A 20,361-nucleotide genomic window follows, 5' to 3' on the forward strand; every position below is an offset into this window, starting at 1 on the left:
CAATTATCAAAACTATAGATATATAGACTTATTATGTTTGCTATTTTTGAATTTTTTTCTGATATATGAAGTTCGACCTTTGGGAATCCATCAAAATCAAAATGGTGGGTTGGCCTAGCCCAATTAATCAAATCTCTAGGTATATCAACACCTCTATATTTTTTAATCAATTTCTATGAGTTTTCGTTTTTTTTTTTTTTTTTATGATTTGAATTCACATATCTATAAATTGAAGGCGAAGAGTTTAACTATTTAAGCAACCCTTTCTTGTCCACAAAATTTGGTAATCAATGTGCAGTAGTATTACATGACTTTTTTAATGTTTAATTGACTGATTATTTTGATATTCTTTTTACTACTCTCTAGTTACTCTCACTCTTTTTTGCTTTTTTGATGACTCGAACTCATAATCTTCGGATTGAAAATACTGAGGATGCTTACCATCCGAACAACTCCCTCTCATCTTTTGACAAATATAATTCTTAGTTTCCAGTAATTTCTTGACCATTTTAACGTGTTAGTAAGACGATACTCGAAGTTTCATACCCAAAAAAGAAAGAAAAAAAATTATGGGCCACAAGTATTATAGTACGAATTTCTGTGTTTGGTTTGATATGAAAATATGTGGAATATATATAGGGAACGTAGAATGTTAAATAGTAAAAAATAATTAATTATAACTTAGATATATAAGTATATTTCAAAAAACATATAATACTTCTATTTTTGAGTTAGAATAAATATCACCTGCATGTAACCATATGAAGCTTATCCAATAATAATAGCATGATAGTATGATTATTGGCAACACTAAAATATAATGAAATGGAATTTTTTTTATTGTATGCGTATAATTTTGTTTATCCCAACTTGGTTCTTTTCTCCTACATTTTTTGAATGTAAGAAGATACGGATTTTCTTGTACTTAGATTGTCGGAAATATTACAATATTTTAATATTTCATATTTTAAATTTTCTCCATGATTCGAGAACGAAAGTAAAAGGTTTGTTTATCAAAATTGTGATTACAATTTCCTCAAACATAGAATAATTTCGCCCTCCTTGAAAAATGTTTGATCTTCAATAACATCGAGTCACACTGCTAGTTGATCTTGAAAAAAAAATATCCTTTAAACTCTTCAACTTTGAGAAAGACAAGGTTTGAGAAAAATAAATATTATGATATTTTTGATCTCTTGCTAAATAACCAAGAGTCTATGAAATATACATCATTTTTATAGGTATAAATTCAAAGTTTTAGAATGAAATAACCTCTAATGAACCTTAAGATTTAAAGAACATGAGGACTAGTAGTATAGAAACTCATCTTAATTTGAAAACTACTAATGATTGACGATAATGTTATGAAAATATTTAACAAAATAACTTACCTAAAATAAGTAAGAGCATATTTTTTTCTTATTTATATAAAAGTAAAATAAATAAATACCCCTTATAAGAATTTGTAAATAGGTACAAAATCAATTCTTTGGAAAGGTGCGGACAAAAAATTTCGTTATCTTTTTCTCCTCCTGTCAATCACATTATCGTTTTCTTGAAGTTTCTCCTTCCTAAACGTGTCAGACAAAATCAATCTTTGCACAGACCATGGCTGCCACACTTAGCCTTCTCAAACTTCCAATCTTGCCCTCAAAACCCAAATTCAAGATTTCAATTCCCAGCTGCAAACATTCTCCAGTTACTCTTCTACCACAACAATGTCATCAAGATTCTTACAACCCACAAAAGTTGCTCCTTCATGACACCATTGAACAGCTCAAATCAGCTTCTCTTCCTCTTACTGCACTCACATTTCCTTTCTTTCTTGATGCCCAGGCATGTTTTTTCGTTTTTTATTGAGAAAGTTTTGATCTTTTTGTAATTTTACTCGTCATATTGATGATTTTGAATCTTGGGGTTTTGTGAAATTTGATGGAATTACAGGATGCATTTGCAGCAGGTGGAGAATTTGGGATTTTTGAAGGGAGGAGTTTTGCTCTGATTCATCCCATTGTTATGAGTGGTTTGTTTGTTTACACTTTATATGCTGGTTATCTTGGATGGCAATGGAGGAGAGTTAGGACTATACAAAATGAGATTAATGAGCTCAAGAAGGAAGTTAAACCTGTCACTGTGACTCCTGAGGGCACCCCTATTGAAAACCCCAAGCCATCCCCTGTTGAAGCTAAAATTCAGCAACTCACTGAGGTCCATTCTTTTTTTGTATCAGTTTAATTTTGTTCTTTATACCCTTTAAGAATGTATGTAGAGGATCTAGAGGGGTCCTAGGTTGTTCACCCAAGCCCCCTTGGCAAAAAATTATACTGTGGCAAGTTTTTACATTTTTATGTATATATACAGAATTTGAATACCCTAATTACAAGACTAGAGGTTGACTTAGTGGTTTAAGGAGTTCACTTTTCATTTTGAGATTCCAAGTTCAAATACTAGGCACTAGGTTTTCCGAACTCTCTTAGTGAAAATCCTAGATCCGGCACTTCACTGCAGTGGGGGAACTATGTGTGTTTTTGAGGAAGAAAACATTATTGATCCTTCGTAGCCAAGCTATTGCAAAGTTTACAACACATTTTGTGGATCTATGTCATCTAATATGACTAACTGGTAGTAATTCTTTGGTAGTTCTGGCTTTTTGCGATCTTAATGATCTATTTTGAATAAACTTTCCATTGCAATTATTGTATGTCACAGCAAATGAAGAGATATTTTACAACGTGTTGATGGACTTTATAGTTTTAATCTTGTATTCCCTTTTGGTTGAGCTCCTAATGAAATGACTTGCAGATGTACTACTAAAACTGGTGGTCATGCTTTATCCACTTTCCGAGTTCTGAATGTTTTATGTCGCCTCTTTTGAACTTTCAGGAGCGGAAGGAGTTAATCAAAGGTTCATTCAGGGATAGACACTTCAATGCAGGTTCAATATTGCTTGGTTTTGGGGTGACTGAGGCAATTTTCGGAGGTTTGAATACCTGGCTTAGAACAGGAAAGTTATTTCCAGGGCCTCATTTGTTTGCAGGGGCAGGTAATGTTCACATCTCCTATCAATACATGTATCTACATTAATATAAATGTGTCATATGTTTCATCCTCTTTTGTGTTTCTTCCCCTTATTTGTGAGTACTAAATGATTGTATCATCTTTAATTTATGTGACAAGAAAGGTAGTAAAGACTTTCAAAATAGGACATTGTATAAATATCTTTGTTGTACTTAAACTCAATGTGTTATATTTTTCTCTCAACTTGTAGTTCTAAGTTACTCCAAACTAGTAACAACTAGGGGAAACAGTTCTATAAATAAGAATCTTAGCTTCTGCGTGTATGTGGAATCCTATACTTGTATTCAGCTATAGTATAACAATTTTTTTTTATTGTCACCCCTATGATTTTCGACTTAAATGCTACCTCACAGATTAGAAGTTGGTTGAGACTTGAGAGCTTGCTTACGGTTTTGAGGACTATCCATAACTGCCTTACTAGTCCCATGCCTCTTGCATGCATTTTCCTCCTATGGTTGATAAACTTTGTCCATATTACTTCCATTCACAGCAAATATAGTTTTAGGCCATAGTTTGCCTTCATTAATCTAAACATAGTACTATTTTGAGATTTTAAGCAACTTTATTCATATTAATCATTACTCCATCTAGTATCATTTTAAGAACTGTAAATATTTTTGGTAATACCTTAAATAAAATCATGTATGGTTATACTTTAGTAGAATCATGTGGTCCGCAGAAATTTTTTTTGCCTTTTTTTCCTTCTATATTTAATAGTTATGAGCAGCAGTCCTTGACTGTAAATAGGAAAAGATGTAGAGGTGCATGCCACACTCATGAGCGACTGAAAAGTTGACGAAGTAGCGAGTCAAATGAGAGGCTAGAGTCAAAGATACACGGAATAAAACACAAAGAAGGGAAAAAAGAAAAAAACAATACAAAAGCAACACGGAAGCAGAACTATTTGTTCTTGAAACGTTATTTGCCTTTTAATTGAGACGGAACAAATATGCCTTGATCATACTTTCATTCCACTTCTAGTTCCTATGTTAATAGGTGTGGGACTAATTCTTTTTCCAATGGCAACAAAAAAATTTCGCTGTATGTGGGATTTTCAGAGTGTTCTATTGTTGATCATAGTCATACATTTTTCTTGGAGAAGTATTGAATAAAGCAGCAATATGGTCAAGACAGTGTTAGCAACAATCTCTTAATAGGAGAACTTTGTAATTGCTGCCTAAACGTGTTTTTTAATTAGAAGTGGGAGCAATAGATCTACAATCAGTGGAAATTGGGAGTTTTACTCCTGCCAAATTAAAATATTATTATAGAAGACTTTAAGCTCCGAATAGTTCCTGTTTACAGAGTTCCTTGTATTTACAGATGACTATTTTAAATATATAATATTCTCCATATGTTATCAGTGAGTTTGATGAAGTAACTCATTGTTTTTTGAGGTGATCGGGTCCTGCATTTCTGAGTACAAGGCTTTAAAGCATGTACACCTTTTTATAGTTCTTACAAGCTCCAAGGGTATAAAATGCTGTAGAACATAATGTTGGTGTGAACTTGCAACCTTATCTACATGACTTGATTTATTTTAACTTTCATGGAACAGGGATTACAGTTCTATGGGCAGCAGCAGCAGCTCTTGTACCAGCAATGCAAAAGGGGAACGAAACAGCTAGGAGTCTGCACATAGCTTTGAATGCATTAAACGTTATCCTATTTGTTTGGCAAATCCCAACTGGAATTGACATTGTCTTCAAAGTATTCGAATTTACCAACTGGCCTTGAATTGGCTCGAAGTTTGAAGGTCGAGTTGTCTGCATTCTTGTGTGTAAACATTCACAATAGAAGAGATCCTACTTAGTGTGGCAAAGTTGTTGTACACCAGATGTAATGACCCTTTCAAGGAATTGTCTAGAAACAAAGAAAAAAAGAAAAAGGATGGATGTCAAAACTAGTTGTGTAAGTATTGTTATATCAATCAAAAGCTACTATGCCTCAATTCACAATCAGTTGGGGTTTACTATATTAAATCTTTTGTATCCATTCAGTTCTGTTCTGGTATTAGAGTTCTTTGTAACAATCCTTTGAATTCATATTCCTTAATTTGTTTAAGCTAAAATACTTCATGGGATCAAAGTGCCAGGAAGATAATAATACACAAAATGTAAGAATGGATGGTTGAAAAGAACTTACTATTCTACAACTTAAATGGACGTACTAGGAAATCAATCAAGATACACAAAAAGTAGTAAAGGACTAATGAAAAGAAGCTGATTTATCTTAGAACCCTGTTGAAGCCTCTTGAGAGGGGGAGACAGCATCATATTTCAAGCAAGCAAAGTCAAGACAAAGACAGTTGAAGTGAATTACACCCCATATCAAAATACCCCTTTTTGTTAACCTGTTATTCGTTATTGTTCGTTGATTTTCCTCTTTTTGCTTTTGATGTCTGTGTTCTTGTAACAAAAATGAATCTTGAGGCAAGGATAAACAAAGGGAAGATGACTCTCCAATTAAAAGGACCATATATATGCTGTCTATGTATCATAGATAGTTTGATCAGAGTCTGCATGATCAACAGTACTGTACAATTGTAGAAGCCGCAATTCAAACATTTTACTTCATATACACACAATATCTAAGACAGATTCTGCAGGGAATATGAGCATTTCACTCTCATCCCCTGTCTGTTTCGAAAACGGCTTGTTCTAGACTCAGAACTGTTGAAAATTCTGTTACCCCACCAGCAGGGTTGTTTCTGCTGTAAGTTGTTATTAGTTGTCACCGAGTCTTTGAGAAGCCAATCAAAGTGAAAACTTCATTCCACTAACAAAAAAGTATGTGATGTATTCTTGAGGAATGCAGACAACAAAGATTTTATACCAAACCCTGTAAATGAACCAGATGCTTTTCTTACTTCTTTTTCATCTTTTTATTTGTTAGTTTAGGTAACTTTTTGTCCCCGTTTCCCACGGTGAATTCATGAAGAATCCTTAGTCATAGACATGTATAAATTTATGTGTGCATCAAAGAATTGAATAACCAACTCATTGAAGTTACCTAAATTCGAGTTCAATTTAATTAGTCCAGTGGGGGTTCTCTATTGTGTGGTGTGTTCCTGAAGAATGTCCAACCAACAAAGACCATTTTCATGGTTCCGTTTGGCTCCTTTTGGTCGCCAAATGCAACCAACTCCAGCTCCCACTCCACCACCAACCCCTCGGCCAACAGCATTTCGATCTCCTGCTCCACGACCATATAGGCCTCCTGCCCCTCAGCCTCGACCACCTGCTGTCACATCTCCTCCTCCACCTGCTACTCCAATTCGAGCATTGTTCCCTGGCATTACTGCACCAAAATCTCCAACACCATCTACTGCCCCTGTCTCTCCAGCCAAATCAATACTTTCTTCATCACCTACATCTCCTGCATTTCTCCCAATTGCTTCCTCTTCCTTCAGCTTAAAAAGCCCTGAAACCAAGACCCCAAAACCAACAGCTAAAACTGCAGCACCTCCACCCCCTTCCCCTGCCACCACCACTCCTACTACTTCAAGAATTGTCAAGCCTTGGAACGAATCTCCACCAAAATTACACCCCGAAACAAAGCCTCTGTTTCGTCTACCTGGGAAAGAAACCGCTGGAAATTCTAAGATGAATGAGAAATCTGCTATGGATAGTAGTACAAAATTTGAAAAATTACCAAGGAGGTTGGTAACACTAATTGGCGAAAACAAAGGGGCAATAATGCTATTGAAACCAAATTCCACCAAGAAATCTTATACTACTACTAATAATGTGTTTGGAGGTAAGTCCCAAACTGTTGGCAAGAAAGAAGAAGGCAATACTGTTGAAGGAGATCAAAAGAAGAAGAAAGAAGATCAAAGTGACATTAATTCAATGGAGATGGAAGAATCTACTATGTTCATTAACAGTAATGTACAAGGAGTGAACAACTCGATTTTAGACGAATCGAGTTTCACTGACCATGATCCTGGTTTCCATATCTTCTTCTCAACGGATTAAAATCCTCTGCTTTGCTAATTATAGATACAATGGTGAAACGCAAGCATATGAAGTTGAGGTAACAATAATATTCTATATACTATATGATGTTTGAGAAGTTGATAATAAACAAATTAAAATGAGGAGGGCGTGGATTCTGGATTCTCCATGTTTGAGTTGTAGTCCACCTTTTGATGTAATATGTTATCGGCATTAATTTATGAATTTCCTTTCAAGTTGTCCTGTTTTGCAAATATTTGTGTTACAAACTATTATTATTTCTGTAATGTGAATCGGGATAACATAAATAAATAAAAAATATAATGACGGAAACCAAGCTAAATCATCAGTTGATCGGCCTTGATGACATAACTAGCTAGTTACGATTTTAATTTTAGCTAAGATATTCGTGTTACATTTAAGATATGATAGCAAACGCATGCATGTCATGCATCTTTGGAGGCGGATAAATTTTTACCTCTTCCAGTGAAATAAAACATGTCGGAATTCTTCAAAACGTTCCATATGGAATTGATCTACAGAGTTGGGCATTGGAAGGACATCTGCAACATTGCTTCATTTTAGTACAGCAATTTACGAAAGATTATAAACTGAATTTGACTATTTATTTTCAATATGTTATTTACTACCTTCTTTTTATTTGGAATATTGGCTTTCAAGTAAACTAATTGTGTACATGGCCTGATTGCACATTTAAGAAAAATTATAACGTAATTAAGTATAGGGTGACACTTATGCTCCTTGTGCAATTAAGTGACAGTAACGTAACGGTGCCTGGACTATTTTAACTTTTTATGTGACAGTGATTCAATTGAGAAAGACGTGAGATATAAAATCCTTTAAAAATCTACCAAAGTCTTAAAAAGAATAAAGATATTTTTGCCTCTAAGTCGCTATTTGATTATTATGAGCATAAAGATATTTTTGATTATTCACTCATCCTCAATTTGGGATCAATTGCTTTAGGGCCCCACCAACAACCCGCCAATATTATTCTAGTAGTTTCTTGGCCTTTGATTTTGATTACTACATATACTGCGACTAGTTAGCATATTACTTTGTTATAGTTTTTGTTTTGTTGCTATCGGTTATTTTTATTATTACCGACTGTTTTTTGTACTTGGGTTATTTTGTTTTGGGACCTCTTTGGACTATTTTTCCTTAAGCCGACTATCTATAGGAAGCAATTTTTCTACTCTAGATATATACACTCTGCTCTCTCCGAAACTCACTTTGTGGGACTACACTGTGTATGTTGTAATGCACAACAGTCAAGTATTAGTATTGCGACTTTAGATAGTCTTTTTAGGACTACTAATACTTGACTGTTGTGCATTACAACATACACAGTGTAGTCCCACTACAACAAGCACAACAGTCAAGATGATGGATTCTCAATTCAGTTTGTGAAAGAGTCATAAACTGATGAAGCACTTGCTATAATAAGAATGACACTTGAACGTGCAATCAAGAAGGATTGGAACAATGCCAAGATTTAATCAAATGAAAAAAAGAAGTGTTATTCATATAATTAAATAAAAAACATAAAATTACTACCTAAAAAAAGTCTAAGCAAACTAGCACTGTATTTAATTATTAACTGATTTTTCTATTACTTCGTTGAAGAACATATCTAGGGTAGCACCTGTACGCAGAAGTACTATAATATCTATCTTTAATTTGTCGAAAAAGAAACGATAAAAAAATAAAAATAAAAATGAGAGGACCAAAATAAGAGAAGACCCACGTCTAGAGGAACAAATGCAAATGTACATGTTGAATGAAAGACCATAATTCTTGTATACAGAGAATCCAAAGCAAAATTCTTACTACTCATCATATATAACAGACTGGCAGATGAGAAGAAGGTGCAATAAGACATGCCACAACCCGTCAAAATTACAGCCTCTCCACAAAGCTTGATCATCTAGCTATCGTACGCTACGATGTCTTTGCTTAATTATCATAATATATCCATTGCACGTTATGTCCCTCTACATTTCATTCTGTTTCTCAACTAATATTATTATCTCCAAAAGTCTCATTTCTTCTAGATTTCAATATTTTTTTCAACAAAAAAAAAAATGAATTTATGACATAATAAATAGTTGAGTGATCATAAGAGAAATCAACTCTACGCTATCATATTGATCGGATATAACTTAAATCTATAACAGTAATTGTTTGATAGAAGTACTGTTTTAAAATTTAATCTTAAATATCTGGATTCATAGTATATATATATGGTTTTTAGTTATCCTAGGTGCATGATCTTTTGTATTATTTAGGTGACTTTTATAGTGTCAATGTGGATATTGGTTCGATTCTAGTGTTTCGGTGTGAAAGTACTTGATAGGTGTAAGACTATGATATCAATATTAAGCCCCTTTTGTAATAATATTATGCAAGAGTGGAGTTTTTCTAAGTTTTTCTAGGAGGTGAACTAATGTTCATCTTCATCTTCCATATCTTTTGTATCGTATGATATTATATTATTAAGGGTCCGCCTAGTATTCCGACATAAAGAAAAAGAAAAAGAAAAAGGTATCAAAGTAAAGATTCCAAAATCGAAGTCTCTTAATTATTGCAATAATGCAAAAGGTAGCAGCTTGGCGATTTGTTAGTTCAAGGAAAATAATTGATGAAAAATTAGAATTTTAGTAATAATAATTGGTAGCTTTATTGTGTTTATGAATTACTATTTCTTTCGAAATATCGAGGTAAAGTGCAACAATTATTTGTATCGTTGCTTTTTTTTATGAAACAAGGACTTGACCAAATGCATGCACTACTAGATGATTGTCATCATGTCATGGCATTCTTGGATTAGTAGTAGCCTCTGCCCATTGCCTAACTCATATAGTGGTCGGGTTTATCATATGAAAATACCTTACAATTGACGTCAAATGACATGACAAGTGAATCAATTTGTGGGATGTTCTCTCTTATTTGCCATTTGCTTCTACTTTTGAAGGTTCAAGTTGATTGATGACATTAATTATGAGCTCTCTTTCGTGCAATGACACATACCAATAAGATGGGTAGATGGCGTATCAGAATTTTAAAAAGATAGGCGCATAATCATGAAGAAGTAGATTAGGATTTATATTTAACGGGTTTTACCTTTAGGTTCTTAATATGAACTTACTATAGTACTTTTGATCATATATGTTCAAGAAAAAATTGTTGCACCTCATGACCTCTTGATTCAAACTCTTGAACCACGTAAATCAACCTAAAGCTAAAAGACGTTGAACAAATTAAAGTCAATTAAAAGGGAAAGGGATCATAATCAATATTAACATTCTCTATGACACGAAATCAAGACTTGATCTCATCCATTTCGCCACAAACGTATATTTATTTGGTACTTGTGGGCTGCATCGAACAAGTCAGAGAGATTATAGAGATGGAACGTGCGTAGTTTTTTTCTACAGAAACATGCAATAATATATGACATGCAATATAATCTTACAAACAAAGGTCCCTCTATTTAGCCTTATACATTTGTCAAGTAGTTCAACCTTGTACCTAATTGGTCCCCCTTAATTCCCCCACCCTTCACAGCGCCACTTTATTATTTATCTGCCCATTAAGAGTCCACTCCAGTACTGCTTAACGTGTCACATATTTCAACTTCAATCAATTTCCCATAGCCAACTTCCCAAACAACAAATGAAGGTATACAATTTAATTTAATCATCTGTACCTCACCGGTGTTTTCTTTTTCTTGTTAATTTCTCCAAAAGTGTATTTATTGTCTTCCAAATTGTTGTGACAAAGCTCTAAACTCTTTTCTTCTTTTTTTGTTTGTAGATCTTCAGTTGGGTTCATCGTAAACTTAATCAGAAAGGTGAAGCTATCCGATCCTCCTTTTCTGGCTAATAATTGATTAGTATTTTAAAAAAAAAAATATGTTTGTTGAAGATTTTACTATATTATGGCAGATGGATTGTTTTGTGGGAATGTGAAAACAGATGAGGTTATAATTAGCAATGATGAGTACTCTATGTTGGGGGGCTGGAAAGAAGGAATTCTTACAATCGGCACATTTGGATTCGATCCAATTAAAGATCAGTTAAGTAGTGTTGTAAATGACGAATATGAAGTATCTGAGATAATTGCAGTTAGTGATCCTGAAGAACATAACGCGTTGATGTCTGCAAATATTAATGGACCTGAGGAGTCACCAATTATGGCAAATGTGATCACGAACAACAATCCTCTTGCTGCTGAGTCAAACAGGGATATTAAGAAGGAAAGGATCACACTAGCAGATTTATTCTCAGCTGATCTTTCTGATGATGATGATGATGATAAGGAGAAAGTTCAGCTTCCAGATTTGTACGATGACCTTACTAATATAAATAAGAAATCTTCCAAATTACCTCAAGTGAAAAATGGTGTTTCTTTTGCTAAGAAGATTATTCCTCGAGTTAAACAGGATTCTCGTCGCATACAAAAAGTGAGCTAACAACTTAATTATGAATCACTTAATTGACATGTTTTCAATTGATTATAAACGTAATGATTTGATTTGATTGTGTGTACTGTACGTACGTAGTTGATGACGAGGGCATTGAAAAGGAAGATTCATCCAGACATAGAAGGAAAAAATATAAAGAACAGTCAGGCGATAGCAGCAGCAGCAGCCAGTACTATGATCGAGCTTTTCCCTATCACCTCCAAATCTATTTCACTTCGCCAAATTCTAGGTGCTCATTACATTATACATGTTCCCTCTATTTCAATTTATTTGTCTGATATTTTTTGACAACATTTTAATTCTGCGTTGATATTTATTTTTCTTTCATTGCATGCATTTGCAGAAATCCCTGCCTAAGCTGCGCTGTTGCTGTGTACTGGATTCTAATTGCTTGGAAATGAGAGGCAATGTTTATCCTTATAATAATGTTTGTGCAAGTTGTAGTAATTGTTAATTTCTCATGTGGTGACCATATATTCGTTATGTCATATGTTGCCAAAAGCTAGACCCTGTGAATTCTACATGAAAAGTGGCTTTTGGTCTTCGATCGTTGTAACAAGACTCTATTTCAATTTATGCGAATCTATTACTACACTTATTTGACAGCATGGAGTTTAAAATACATATTTATATATTTGTGTAGTTATAATTGAGGCTCTTGAAACTAACTTTAGAAGATTTGAAGCTTATTGATTCCTGTAACAATTAATCTTAAGTTAATATATAATAACGGAGTTGACAATCAACTATATTAATTCTTTCATACATATATATACATGATACCCCACTTCGTACGTGCATAACATTGCGATGCAGTTATGCATGTGTAATGTCAAAGCACCACTTACATACACCAAAATAGAATGATATATTCTTAATTATCCCATGTGTAATGTCAATTGTTGTCAGCTTGCAAATAGGTCTATATGGCGAACATATTTCTTCTTGTCACAGGGAATCGCTATCTCATTCTGTAACAAACCCAATTCTCAGCAAAAACTCATAGATACATTCCAATTACACAATAAGGATACAATAGAAATTATTGTAATTAATAATAGTTACACGACTCAAACGACTGAATTAAAAGATAGAAAGAGATGAGAAATCAGATCCTTAGAGAGGGGGACGAGAGAATATAGACTCTTCATAATAATTTTGCATAAACCGTTCTTTTTCATCCATCATCCTTTTAACCAGTTGTTAATTGGGTCTGGATCCCAAATCAACCTTTGAGAAGGCCTTCCAATTTTGTTGCTTCTTGTCGGCCCAATAACTAATTGCATGGCATCCGTGTAGATGGTATTGACATAGGTTCATAACACATTCCCTTTAGTCAATCCTTAGCGTTTAGAAGTAGTACGAGTATTATTTTTTGGTGTTTTTAATTGGAATCCATCAACTAAGGATCGATTCAGTCATTTAGCTTAGTTCCCATGCTATTTTCTTTGTTTTTTTGGTCGAACAGGGAACTATTACAGATATAATTACTGGCAGGGCGGCGGATGCGCTACAAATATTGTTTTGAGGGAAATCAACGTAGCTATTACAATTACCCGAAATTGATACTCCCTCCGTTTCTTTTTAGTTGTCAGTTTTCTTTTATGAGAGTCGGACGATATGAACTTTGACTAACATTTTAAGATATTTTTTATCATCATATTGATATGGAAAAAAATGTAATTTGTAGTTACTTTTCATATAATTTTTGAATATCTAAATTTATATTTTAAAATATGGAATTAATGTAATCTAATTTAGATTTGAAACTTAGTCAAACTGACTCTCGAAAAATGCAACATAACAACTAAAAGAGAGCGGATGGAATATTAAATTCAAGAGTTCGTAAATTTTCTAGTAATGGAGAGTGAAAAGTGAGTGGAAAAATTGCAGAATCATAAAATATTGTTACATTATTGTAAACATAAAAAATTTACCCAATTTATGTCTGGCCTCCACAAGAAAAGTCTAATGATCGTTAGAGTTTTTTGGAGGTTACTTTATCTTAAGTTCTAGCTCATGTCTATATAAGTAATTGTAAATTCATGTGATGTTGCGTGATAATTTGAGCCAAAAGAACCTGGGCTTTTGATCTCTATACAACTTTTGTACTTCATACTTCATAAAAATTCACTTCAAACCATTCATCAAAACTACAGAAATGGTGTGTCCAATTTTCATGTTTAAAATTAATATACATATTTTTTCAGAAAAACTATTTGATCATATATCTAGTACTAGTAATGGATCCATATTATTGTCATATTGGCTCAAGACATTTACCATATATGCAAGGAAATTCGGACAATTATAGAATTCAATCTCATCTTCTCACAAATTTTTATTAAACTTATACTTAACTAAAAAATATCACTGTATAGATTGAATAAAATTTGTATATCACATCTCTAAATCTTAAATAGAAAAAAATAATGAATAAAGAATTATCTAGAATAGTGTTGGAGATATAGTGTATATTGGATACTCCAAATAAATATCCTAAAATTGAGGATGAAATCAAGGACAACGAAATCTTCTAATTTGAGTTCAAGTTTCCCTTATAAGTACAACGAGTATTTATTTAAATATTAAAATTTTAAAAATAATTAAAAGTTTTACCTATTGTAAGCCTTAAAAGCCCTTGACGGTGTAAAATAGACTTCCGCTGACTATGGATATTAATTAACTTCAAAAAATAAAAAGAAACTCTATTAGTAACCGTGGAAAATAGAGTTAAACTGAAGATACTAGTTAAGCTTTTCTATTGTACTCCCTTCGTCCTATTTTATATGTCATATTTTTATTTGCTCTTGCATTAAGAAATTATGTAACTTTACCTTCTACACTTATTTAATTTTTTTGAAACACAAATTTTCAATCAATGAATATGAATTAATTTATTTTGATTAATTAATTTAACCAATGAACATGAATCATTTACTTAACTTTTCTAAGTTGGTCAAATGTATGTTTTCAATGCTAATAACTCACAAGGGTAAAAAAGGAACAATAAGCTAATTTATGCATTAATTTTATGAAATGACAAATATTTTGAACCAACTATTTATAGAAAAAGATGACATATAAAATGGGACGGATGGAGTATGACCTAAGGGTGACCATTCAGTATTCGATTCGAATTGTCTAAATCGGTAATTGGTAGTTAAATGGATATCAAATATCAAAAATTTAAATTTGGGTTCAGTAATTCGGTAATCGGTAAATTAAACTTCGATTTGGTACGGTATGTGGTAATATCGTATTGAAGTTATAGCCGATTGTATTACAAAGTTAATACTATTCCTCCAATTATTTCTATATTTTTTATGTGGAGGCACGATATTATAGAAGATCAACAAGTAAGAAGTTATCAAGAAAAACAAAGACATATATATTTGGATTGTTTATGCTTATTCTTTAACTTTGTCTTTGAACTTGTACTAATGAATAATAGATATGTTGATATATGACCTTTTTTTTTTTTTTTTTTTTTTCAAAAAATCCATCTGTGATGGAGGGGTTTAGGCGTAGCCCCAACCTGTGCATTGCTTCAAAAGATCACACTTACAAAAGAAGAGGGTGGATATTTGTCCAAGCCCCCTTGAGTTACATGGAGGATGTAGATTTCCTCTTTGTACAAGAAATGTCCCCTACTATTAGGAATGAAATAACCACATATGAAATTTGTCAAGGACAAATCATTTACAATGTAAATTCTGTTAGACATTAGAATACTAACTACAAAATATACTAAACTCTTGTTAAAATCAACCATGATCAAAAGAGAAGGTTTTCGTTTGAGCTCTAATCCGAAAGGTTGGGAGCTCTTCTATTTCGTTCTTCATAAGTTTTTTAACTCTCATAGGAAGAGACAAAAACTCTTGAAAATAATTTTCAAATGAACCCATTTTGAATTTACTTGGTGAAAATTCTGACTCATCATCGCTCACTATAGGAAAGTCTCTATTGCCTAGCAAAGATCTAGAATGGTATTTCTTCAGTCCCCGTGACCGTAAATATCCAAATGGATCAAGGACAAATCGGGCAACGAAAGCTGGATACTGGAAGGCGACGGGGAAGGACAGGAAAGTAAATTCACACATGGAGTCAGATTCCACCAAAATGTTTGTAAATCCCTTATTTAGGCACCATTCGATACCAAAGAGAATTGCTTTAGCTTCAGACATATTGTTTGAGCATTCTCCAAAATATTCAGCATATGCCATAATCAAGTGGCCTCTCTCGTTCCTCAAAATGCCTCCACCTCCTGCCTTTCCTGGGTTGCCTTTACTGCAGCCGTCGGTGTTTAATTTATATTTTATTGGTTTAATCCATTTGATGCATCGAATGTCTAGTCTCGGCTTAAGTACTTCAATCTGCTGCCATGCTATATGCCATTCCCTGTCCAATTTAAGACAAGGAAAATTAGAATTTATTAACAACTTTACCAAAGAAATTACCTGAGAGATAACTCTGAGGGGATTGCATTTGATTCCTTCATATCGATGACTGCATCTAGCCTTCCACAGCTCCCAACATATGACAATAGGTGTGCATTGTTGAACAAAAGAATGAACTTTGTTTTTCGCATCAGACAGCCACCAGTTCATCAAAGTACTTCTAATGTTGTTGTGATTATCAAAAATATCACTATGGATATTAAAATAATTCCAAACTTCATCAGCAAGTTCTCCATTTCTGAAAAGATGGTTTGTGTCTTCTGTAGCATAGTTCTTACAACAAGAACATCTAGATGGTCCTGCGACACGAAATCGATGAAGAGCTTGATCAGTAGCCAATTTGTTCTTAAGTAGTCTAAGCATAAAGAAAGAGATTTTGAAAGGAATTTTATGGTGCCAAATTTTTTCGGCAGTCAAAGTAGTATTCCTTCCTTCCCTGAGAACTTTCCAAGCAGATTTGCAAGTGAAGAAACCATGAGTGTCAGGAGTCCATATCGGAAAGTCATCTTCTCCCTCATAGATGTTTATATTTTGGATTTGCTTAACCATATCCATAGGAAGAATACGGAGAAGCTTGTTTTCATCCCAAGTGTTGCCAATCATAAAGTTTGCAACTTTGAGTTTTTTGGATCTTCGAGTATGAGGAAAATGTTGTCCAAGATTACCGGTACCCAACCAATTATCCCACCAGAAAGAGCAATTTCCTTTGACAATTTTCCAAACTAAGTACTTCTCACAATCACTCCTTACATGAAGAATTCTTTTCCAGGTGTGAGACTGCCCTGAAACCCATTTTTTCTTCACTGGATGAGCTCTTGGGCAATATTTAGCTTCAAGAAAGTTCCTCCATAAGGTATTTCTAGTTCTAAAGCTCCACCAAACTTTAGCACTAAAGATATTGTTAATGTCTTGGATTGATTTGATTCCTATTCCACCCTCGTCAGTGGGATAACAAAGATTTTTCCAAGCAATCCAATGATGTTTCTTTTTTCCTTCAGTCTCACTCCAAAAGAAATTAGCAAACAACTTTTCAATCTGAGAAGTAGTTGTTTTCGGAAGATGTATCACTGAAAGCATATGAAGGGGCAATGATTGAAGGACTGCTTTTATCAAGACAGCTCTACCCCCACAAGAAATCATCTTGCCTTGCCAACCTTGCAATCTACCAGTAATTTTAGAGATAAGACCATCAAAATACTTGACTCTTTGTCTACCAAAATAAATGGGACATCCCAAATACGTGAAAGGAAAGCTAGATTGAGAGAAACCAGTTATTCTCTTAATGTCATCTGTCAAGGACTCATGAGTATTTGGAGCTACTAGAAAACAAGACTTGTCTTTGTTGACGAGTTGTCCAGAACATTTCTCGTAAACAGAAAGCTTATTCATCATAGCCATTAAAGACAGAGGATCCCCAGAAGAGAAAAGAATAGTGTCATCTGCATAGCTGAGGTGAGTAAAAGAGGGACATCCTTTATCGACTGAGTAGGGAATGAAGCTTTCACTTATGAGTTGCTCCATAAGTTTGGTCAAAAGTTCAGCTCCAATAATAAATAGAGAGGGTGACAAAGGATCTCCTTGTTTAATTCCTCTTCCCGATTTGAAGAAACCATGTCTGCTTCCATTTATATTGATAGAGTACCAATTGTTTGCAAGAAGCCTCCATATCATATCAATCCAGTATTCAGAAAATCCAAACTGCCTGAGAACTTGACATAAGAAAATCCAATCAACTCTGTCAAATGCTTTAGTCATGTCAAGTTTAATGATAACATTACCATTAACATTTGGATTCTTAATGTTGTGAACTAGCTCTTGAGTGAGCATGATGTTATCAGTGATAGATCTATCCCTCATGAATCCTGTTTGGTTCGGTGAGACCACTTTATGAATGACTTTAGATAGTCTTGTGTTCAGCATTTTGGATATGATCTTAGAGCTAAAATTGCTTAGACTTATTGGTCTCAAATCTGTAAATCTTTGAGGGTTTGGAGTCTTTGGAATAAGGATAAGACATGAATGAGTGAAAGATCTTGGAAGTGGAGTACCTGCAAAAAAATCACAAACCATGTTAAATAAATCAATCGAGATAATATCCCAACATTTTTGATAAAATGTTCCTGTTAAACCATCTGGTCCAGGAGCACTGTCCGCACTTAGTGAGAATACTGCCTCTTTCAACTCAGTCATAGTAGGTAAGGCATCCAGTATATTATTGTCTTCTTCATTTATCACACATGGTAGACAATTTAGAATACTGAAATCTTTGTGAGAATCGTCCTTACTGAATTGGGATTCAAAGAAATTTATTGCTTCCTTAGCAATTTCATCACTTCCTTCAATCCATGTGTTATCATCCTTTTTGATCTTTTTGAGGACTAATCTTCTTCTCTTATTGTTCATGATGGTATGAAAAAATTTGGTATTAGAGTCACCATCTTGAAACCATTTCATACCAGCCTTTTGTTTCCAAAAAGCTTCTTCCTTCTTGATATGCATAATAAGTTCAGCATTTGCGCAGTTGTAAGCCATTCTGTTGCTATCAGAATTGTTGGTCAAGCAAATTTCTTCTAAATCCGCAACCTTTTTTTCCATAGCTTTAGTGTTATCAAAAATGTTACCAACACTGTTTCTCGACCACTGAGATAGCTTTCTGCATGTGTTTTTCAATTTCAAGTGGAAATTCCACATGGGTGATCCACCAGTATCTTCATTCCAGGCAGCCTTCACTGTTTCATTAAAACCAGGTTCTTGAGTCCATAGATCCAAGAATCTAAAATATTTCTGATGAGTTTGATGAGAAGAGGATATAGAAATCAAGAGAGGGCAGTGATCAGATCCAGTCCTGATAAGATGGGTGACTGTGGTATCAACATACTTGAGTGACCATTCAGTATTTATTAATACTCTATCAAGTCTTTTCCAAATTCTTTTTCCTTTTCCTCGACCATTACACCAAGTATAGATAGAACCAAGGAATCCAATATCTATCAAGGAGCAATCCATCATACAATTTATAAAAGGTATACTTTTATACATTCTATGAGAGTTACCCCCTTGTTTCTCCTCTGGAGCCAAAATAGCATTAAAATCTCCTGCGACCAGCCAAGGAAGATTCATGTTATTAGCAATGTATCTCAAATCATTCCAAAGTGGCTCCCTTAAATGATCCTTGCATTTTGCATATATGACAGTCAATAGAATGGTTTCCTCATGAGTAGTGATGCTACAGGTGACTTGCTGCTCTTTATCTTGAATAATGACACAATCATAAAGCTGATCACAAAAAATCCAAATCTTATTGTTACAATTTGAGTAAGCGAAGTTGTAACCTAATCGCCTTTTGAATTTGTCAAGTTTGGTCCTTTTGCTAAAAGGTTCCATAATAGCAATGAAAGCAAGATTGTGAAGTCTTTTAATTTGATTAAGTCTATCAAAGGCACCTTGACTGTTGATGCCTCTCACATTCCAAAAGATGGACTTAATCATCAAAATTGATTGGAAGTTGAGCTTTGGTCCTGTGTTTTTTCACAGGTTTTCTAATTCTACCTCCTCTGCCTCCTCTATTGAAATTGCCACCTCTAGTGTTTTGCGAACCTCTAGGTGAGAGATTCATTTTCCCTGATAAATCCTCAAAAGCTTTAGCGACTTCTGGTTCCTGTTGGATAGTACTAAAAGTATGAAATTGATTCTCGACTTCTTCATCACTTGTTGAAGCATCATCATTATCCTCCACACTTTCATAACTATCATCACTGCTCTCTCGAATTTTCTCATTTTCTGTTTCGGTATCTTCTTCTGTTTCTTCCTCTTCCTCAGAGGATTGATGCTCGTGGGTGTCTATAGCTTTGGTTGTGATTTTTTTGTTGTCGTGGGCTTTGCGTATTATTTTGGATTTGTCAGTGGATTTGGTTGTAGTTTGATTTGGATGTGGGTTTTGTTGGTTGTGTCTAGTGATTTGGTTCTTGGGTTTGATTTCTGGTAGGACAGAGGTCTTTTTTTGTTTGGACAGAATTTGGTCAGTAGTGGAGCTGGCTTGCATCTGATCAACCGGGTGCTTTTGAGGCTTTTTTATTTCGGTAGTATTTTTCTGTCGTGTATTGGTTTGATCTTCCCAATTAACCTTTTTGTTGTCATTCTTATTGCTCTTATGTTCATTCTTTTTTGAACTATCATCCTTTTGCGTCTTGTGTTTATTGCCAGAGATATGAGTTTCTTCATCCAAAATCTTCTCCCCTTCATTTTGGTCTTGCTTTTCTTCTTGGAGTCTACTTGTTTCACCTTTTTCCGTTCTTTGTTGTTGCTCCCCTATTACAACATTGTTTGTTGTCTCATTTGTGGCGTTTTTTCCTTTCCCTTC

At 34.1% G+C, this 20,361-nt stretch overlaps 3 protein-coding genes across 3 annotated transcripts; all 3 read left to right on the forward strand.

Annotated features, from left to right (window-relative positions):
• Positions 1-1,482: 1,482 nt before the first annotated feature.
• On the forward strand, positions 1,483-5,060 carry LOC102594273 (uncharacterized). The gene is made up of 4 exons (XM_006339689.2): positions 1,483-1,836; positions 1,945-2,208; positions 2,884-3,043; positions 4,637-5,060. Exons 1-4 carry the CDS (start codon positions 1,609-1,611, stop codon positions 4,813-4,815), a joined length of 831 nt encoding a protein of 276 aa, XP_006339751.1. The 5' UTR covers positions 1,483-1,608; the 3' UTR covers positions 4,816-5,060.
• Positions 5,061-6,155: 1,095 nt separating this feature from the next.
• LOC107062263 (anther-specific proline-rich protein APG) lies at positions 6,156-7,055 on the forward strand. Its single transcript, XM_015312683.1, has one exon. It carries the CDS (start codon positions 6,156-6,158, stop codon positions 7,053-7,055), a length of 900 nt encoding a protein of 299 aa, XP_015168169.1.
• Positions 7,056-10,590: 3,535 nt separating this feature from the next.
• On the forward strand, positions 10,591-12,146 carry LOC102594611 (uncharacterized). The gene is made up of 5 exons (XM_006339690.2): positions 10,591-10,736; positions 10,872-10,908; positions 11,003-11,520; positions 11,620-11,770; positions 11,885-12,146. The coding sequence occupies exons 1-5, from the start codon at positions 10,731-10,733 to the stop codon at positions 11,896-11,898; spliced, it is 726 nt and encodes a 241-aa protein (XP_006339752.1). The 5' UTR covers positions 10,591-10,730; the 3' UTR covers positions 11,899-12,146.
• The last annotated feature ends 8,215 nt before the right edge of the window (positions 12,147-20,361 follow it).

The sequence above is a fragment of the Solanum tuberosum genome, unplaced genomic scaffold (assembly GCF_000226075.1).
Source record: "Solanum tuberosum cultivar DM 1-3 516 R44 unplaced genomic scaffold, SolTub_3.0 scf00010, whole genome shotgun sequence".
Classification (NCBI taxonomy): Eukaryota; Viridiplantae; Streptophyta; class Magnoliopsida; order Solanales; family Solanaceae; genus Solanum; species Solanum tuberosum.

Bases quoted from the DNA above. Each gene is read 5' to 3' on its own strand.
- LOC102594273 (XM_006339689.2), top strand. From the start codon at position 1,609: ATGGCTGCCACACTTAGCCTTCTCAAACTTCCAATCTTGCCCTCAAAA. The intron at 2,209-2,883 runs GTCCATTCTTTT...TTGAACTTTCAG, and splicing joins AAATTCAGCAACTCACTGAG to GAGCGGAAGGAGTTAATCAA. The intron at 3,044-4,636 runs GTAATGTTCACA...TTCATGGAACAG, and splicing joins TCATTTGTTTGCAGGGGCAG to GGATTACAGTTCTATGGGCA.
- LOC107062263 (XM_015312683.1), top strand. From the start codon at position 6,156: ATGTCCAACCAACAAAGACCATTTTCATGGTTCCGTTTGGCTCCTTTT.
- LOC102594611 (XM_006339690.2), top strand. The intron at 10,909-11,002 runs GTGAAGCTATCC...ATATTATGGCAG, and splicing joins TCGTAAACTTAATCAGAAAG to ATGGATTGTTTTGTGGGAAT. The intron at 11,521-11,619 runs GTGAGCTAACAA...GTACGTACGTAG, and splicing joins ATTCTCGTCGCATACAAAAA to TTGATGACGAGGGCATTGAA.